Source organism: Rhea americana, unplaced genomic scaffold, assembly GCF_003343005.1.
Source record: "Rhea americana isolate MKP2758 unplaced genomic scaffold, rheAme1 scaffold_221, whole genome shotgun sequence".
NCBI classification, from domain to species: domain Eukaryota; kingdom Metazoa; phylum Chordata; class Aves; order Rheiformes; family Rheidae; genus Rhea; species Rhea americana.
In genome coordinates, this window is record NW_028186333.1 from 1,269,754 (window position 1) to 1,276,039 (window position 6,286).

Consider the following 6,286-nt stretch of genomic DNA (forward strand, 5'->3'; position numbering starts at 1 on the left):
GCGGCAGCTCTACTGCCGCACCGGCTTCCACCTGCAGATCCTGCCCGACGGCAGCGTGCGCGGCACCCGCCAGGACCACAGCCTCTTCGGTAGGCAGCGGCCGCGCCGCGTCTCTCCGGGCCGGGGGGGAGGTATGTGCCCGTGTGCGTGCACCTGCASGTGTGTGTGCGCGCACATGTGTGTATACGTGTGCGTGCATGCACACCTGTATTATGTGTGCGTGCATATGCGTGCACGTGTGTGCGCATCTGTACATGTGTGTGTATGYGTGCACGAGTGTGTGCRTACATRTGTGTGTGTGCATGCACACCTGTGCATGTGCATGCACGTGTGCATGCATGTGYACATATGCACATCTGTGCGTGCGCGTGCATATATGTGCATATATGTGCACATGGGTGCACATATGCATGCACATGCATATTTGTGTTCATGTGTGCACATGTGCGCACATGCACAYGTGCATGTGTGCAGGTGTGTGCATGTGTGCGTGCATACATTTGCACATGCRTGTGAGCGTGTTCACACATGCCCCCGCGAAGGAGGTGCGATGCCGGCGTGCTGGGGCAGGTGGGTGAGCGGCTGGGCTGAGCCCTCCGGCTCAGAGATGTGTCAGAGCGAGGGTGCAAGAGGCGCTGCTGTCCTGTGCCAGCCATGAAACCCTGTGTGTGCCCAGCTCAACCCGTGCCGGGTGTGTGTGAGTGCAGGCACACGCCTGCGGGCTTCGCGGGGAAGGGGAAAGATAGCGGCAGTCACACTGCTTTGAATAGACTAGCTGCATCGCARTGTCCTGTGCCTTTATAAATTAATACGGGTTATGGACTCAGTCACTGCGACCCTTCCCTCTGCATCAGACCRCTCTGTTTTGCAGAGCAGAAAGTTGAAGCAGGGAGGCCTGAAATGCCTGTTCTGCTCAAATACTGAAAATGCTTCATGGTACTTGTGGTCAATAAACCAAAAGGAGGAGAGGGCAATCCAAGAATGTAAATGTTTACTGCGATATGAGAGTAAATCCTAAATAACGGGTGTAGGAACTGACCATCTGAACCAACCTGCTGTTGTCAACTACACGTGAATTTGTGTGTGCGTTGATTTAGTAGTCATAAAAAGGTGATTAAAGGGTTTCCTATCATCTTTCCCATAGTCAAAACAATCTGCTGGAATGGCTCTTAACTGCTTTTATAACACATGGATGTTTTCAGAAGTAAAAGAGCAGTAGTCAAACAGAAAGTTCTTCTCAGAAGGAAGATTTCCTACAGCATGTAAACATGAAATAAATCTACTTAAAAAGAAAAAAATTAGCCTCAGATCAAACATTCATTGGGCTTTTTAGAAATGTTCTTTCTTTATTCTACCACTATTCTCTGACAGTTTGTCTGATGTGGTTGCTTTGTGGGTTGAATCACCTGCTTTTTATAGTTTTGAGAAAGGGTGGCTTTGAAAATGATACCCGAAAGACAAAATTCCTCCACCTCTTTTTATGGGATTTTGTGCTTTAGGAACTGGAAAACCTATGATGATTTACATGCAGTAGGATTTTGAATGCTTACTCTTTCTAAAGGATTTATTTCCTTTGCTGCTTGGTAATATAAATAAGAGACATGCCAAAGCGTAATTAAAATTCAAAACATTTTAAATTATTGTAAAGTCCAGACAGTCCATCTGTCTTAGAGTGAAAAATGGTCCTGAATGAAAAACAGTAGTCACAAATACAGAAAATAAACAAAAAAGACATTGTCAAACTCAAACACACTATTTAAACATTTTCCTAAGATCCATTTTTTTTGAAGTGTTGTGCAGGTTTGTTGATGCACAGCAAGACCTTAGGTACAACTGCTTTTGGAGGCTCTGTTTATGTTGTTAACTTTCAAAAAGCCAGAATGTGTGAACACACATTCCCTTTCTTTCATATTTCATGTGTAATGTTATCTGTGCAGATCAGTTGGTTAAATATGCTGTTCATACACTTTCCAAATTGCAGGCTTCAAATAAATGCCCCATGCTCCTGATTACTTTATATTAATATATATTATGTTTTGGACCAATATAGTATAAAGAGTRCTATAATTCAAACATTAGAAAATAAGCAGCATAATTCATGCACATGAAAAGCCTGCACTGATTATAGCAGGTTGTGTCAAGAGGTGTGGGCCCATATGCTAGATAAGATGTCTGGYAAATACTTTTTATTTATTKATTGATTTATTTTTCCTGTGGGTAGATTCTGTTTCATAAAATTCCAATCTGTACTTTGATTTCTATTCAAATGATCTAATAATGGAAATATTTTTTTAAGATAATGCTATAGAGAAGGTGAAATATATTTTTGGGTTATTCAAACCTATCTTCCAGTATTTGAGTAGGAAGTTCAGCAAATAGTGTAAAGTCATTATAGATTACAGTTCTGTAGTACTGAAGGCTTTAGCCTTGGTGGTGAATGGAATCCTTTCTTATTCAAAATAAAAAAGATTTCTTTAAAGAATGTAGCATTTTTCCAAGATGTGGCTTCTCTGACTGCTTTCCTGTGGAAACTCYATACATTTCCATTCAATATTTGAAACTGCAGAAAATATAGGCCATAGTTATTATAATAAATGTGTTTGTTGTAATAAATGTGGTTTTCCACTTGCATTCAACTATATTTTTGATATTTTTTATTTTTTTGGTCACAAGTTGAATTAAAGCCATCTCTTTTATTTTTTTCCTTTGGGTGTATGTTCAGGTATCCTAGAATTCATCAGTGTGGCGGTGGGACTGGTCAGCATYAGAGGAGTGGACAGTGGCCTTTACCTTGGAATGAACGAGAAGGGAGAACTCTATGGATCTGTAAGTACTACCTTTGGGTCAGTTCATACTTGTTTAGGTTTTGATTCCCTTACTGGCACTAAGCAAACACCTTAGGCAGCTAGCTTAGGTGGTCTTTGCTTTCAAAACATAATCATCTTTTCCTGTTGAAAAGTACACTGAATTCTCAAAGCACGTGGTATTGACTTGGATGCTAAATATTTGATGGGAAAATTTTCTGTCTTAGATAAAGATAACTGAAAAGAAATATAGACGGTACCCTAAATTAAGACAAAAATAGCTATTTAAACTAGCTATTTAAAAAGTCTTTAAGTTGCCTGGTATATAATTTTCTTTGTAAGTATTAACCCTACAGAACTATCATGGTCGGTGCATATTCTATCTTTTAAAATACTTAATGCATGTGCAAAAAAGTTAAAAGGATAGCTATGGAACTAATAAACAACAATTAATACAATATCTTGACTTACTTTTCGTTTAGCCTAATAATGCASCTTTAGAAATCACCAGGTGATACTTCCAGGTACCAGTTTTTTAATGTAAAAGCATTCTTTCAGATGTTAAGGGGGGAAAAAAGGCCAATACTATGTCACAGTTTTGTGCCACTGTTATTTGCAAAATCTGAATAGGGCAGGAGTACTGGCAGTACCTGTTGGTCCAAACACTGGAATGTTTGTGTCTAAGAATGACAATAAGCTTGTACTCATTAGTTATCTGATCCTAATGAATAACTTTTGGCCTAAAAGTATTAGTATTAAAGGCTTTCATGGTGTTTGGTGTTCTGGTTGAATAAGAAATAGTGACCTGCTGGTACCATACAGCTTATACTGAGGTGATGATAGCTTTTCTTTGTGCCATAGCAGTATTTTCCCCACAGAAGGAAAGCAGTAATCACATACCTTTTGTTGAGATCAGTCCTGTTTAAAATGCGAGAAGTGTACCACAAAGAACGCTTTCCAATATGTTCTTCATCTATTACATTGTGCCTGAGTCCCTCTATCAAATCTCGTTTCCAGAAGGGGTGGAAACCCCAAGACGGACCTCTCTGGAGGTCAAGTGAATTTTAGTTAATGGGAAATGCYTTCCTAGAGGGAGTCATCTAACTGGTGTTTAAATCCAAAACTGTGTATGAAGGGGTCTAGTTTTCRAATGAGTAAAGGATAAATTAGCCTTCCAAACTCCGTTTGATGTCTACATACTCTTTTGGAGTTTGATTTGTTAACAGTTGAATGAACAGGAAGGCAGCACAAAGCCTAAAATATTTTGTTTACTTTTATCATGTTTTTTTCCATAAGTGTGTTTGTATTCAGTTACCGGTTGCTGCAAATAGCTTGACTTCCTATTTTTCTTCCCTGTTTCTTTCTATAGGAGAAACTAACTTCTGAGTGCATCTTCAGGGAGCAGTTTGAGGAAAACTGGTACAACACTTACTCATCCAATGTGTACAAACATGGAGATTCAGGGCGGCGATACTTCGTAGCACTTAACAAAGATGGTACCCCCAGAGATGGGGCGAGGTCTAAAAGACACCAGAAATTCACACACTTCCTGCCCAGGCCCGTGGATCCCGAAAGAGTTCCAGAACTGTACAAGGATGTGTTGGGATACAGCTGAGGAAAGGCAGAAGTTTGAAAAAGACCCATCTTGGAGATGTTTGATCTTACTGCTTTGTCCGTGGCAGTACCACATGGAGAATTTGCAGAGTTCTGCAATACTGGGTTTGAAGAAGCTGCTTAGTGACAGCCAAGCCTCCATTCCCTGGTGTTTGGATTTAGGAGACAAAGCCTTAAAGCTCAGAGTGGACTGGCCTCGCTCAAATTTGCTGAATTGTATGGTAGCCAGTGGGAAGTTGCAGTATGACTTAAAATACCAAACTCCTGCCTGTTTTGTCTGGATTACTTACTGTCTATAAATTAGCAAAAGAAACTACCTACAGCATCTGGATCAGAGAATAGATGGAAGAAATAGTAAGAAATGAACTGTAAAATAATGATACATCTTGAGAACTGTATATGAAGTTGTAGTGGCTCCACTTCAGTGATGGACCTTACATGTCAATGTATCACAGTCAGAGCTGGAACTTTACTTCATAGGATGGACCTATTTATACATCTCCAGATAGCATATATTTATTTTATATATTTATTTATTGAAGAGTTTATTTTTTACTGGGATATGAAGAGAATACAAGTCCCCAACCCCAATGACAAATCATTTGCAGTGCCAATATTTGGTAGTGTCCGAGTAGTGTCATGATGCAGAAATTGTATTTCATTGCAATACATCCAAAACACGAACACTCAGATTTCATTGTTTATCAATTACAGATTAGGTTATATTTTATGCACATACCATTGCCTCATGACTCTCCTTATTTTGGAAAGAACGTGGGTTATTTTTGACCTATGAGAGTGCCTTACAGATCTGTAATGAATTCAAATGCACATTTCAAAAGGAAATTAAAAATTATTTCACTTTATTGGGTTTACTGTCATTTTTTTAAATTGAGTTTGTTAGTATACTATTATAGTATTGCAAGCGTGCAACAATTACGAAAAGTATGTCACAGTTATCTTAGAGCAAGCTGTATTAACTCTTAAAATCTTGTTTCAAATCACAAGGTACTTGATGTTTTTGCCAAATGGCTCCTAGTATCTTTATTRTCACCTGAATAACTAAATGACTAGAATTTTCTACATCACTTAAAATTTTCATATAGGAATCTCATCACTGTAGTATAAAATCCGATWCTGTTGAATGAAAGGCTTTGTGTGAATAAAGGTTGTTTCTTCACTGAGTATGGATGAGCCTAAGGAGAATACTTTCTCATCTCAATTGCCTCCACTAGGGAATAAATAATCTGAGCATCAATTTTTGAGTGAAGCCTGTCAGGACAAGGATGAGATATATCCCTCTGCTAGTTATAACTAAACACTACATAGATTACACTAATTTAATTTACATTAATTTAATTCAGGACTGTCAGTTATGAAACACAAACTCCTCTGCAGACTGACTTGCAGGAAAATCTCCACTCTCTTGGAGAATACTAGAAGTTTTTGATAGACCCGGTGTGGTTTAGACCTCCGCCTTGCTGCAGCTTGCTGTGAGATGCTTGCCCGGAGATGGTCTCACTTTTCGGGAATGGCAGCTGCATCGGGTCCAGTTCGACATAAGCTCCTTTGAGTTGCAGCATGGTGGATGCATAGATAGTTCAAGAATTGCATGTGCATCACTTAAATCAAAGTATTAACTAAAAGTTATGTGTGTAACACACTTGCTAGAATCATTACTGTACTAGAACTTCCTGCAATTTATGAAGAGAAGTGGAAGAGCATAGATTAGTCATGGACTGTGGGGAAAAAAAATCACCCAACTTTCTCTCTATTAGAAAGTGACTGCAGGTACACCAAAAGATGTTCCACCATTTTATAAGTATCAGTATTTAACTTAATAAGGTTAAAAGCTATCATTAAAACAG

General features: G+C 39.1%; 1 protein-coding gene across 1 annotated transcript; it reads left to right on the forward strand.

Moving 5' to 3' along the window:
* The first annotated feature begins 2,763 nt into the window (after positions 1–2,763).
* Positions 2,764–4,703, forward strand: FGF20 (fibroblast growth factor 20). Its single transcript, XM_085305516.1, has 2 exons — positions 2,764–2,826; positions 4,174–4,703. Exons 1-2 carry the CDS (start codon positions 2,797–2,799, stop codon positions 4,417–4,419), a joined length of 276 nt encoding a protein of 91 aa, XP_085161642.1. The 5' UTR covers positions 2,764–2,796; the 3' UTR covers positions 4,420–4,703.
* The last annotated feature ends 1,583 nt before the right edge of the window (positions 4,704–6,286 follow it).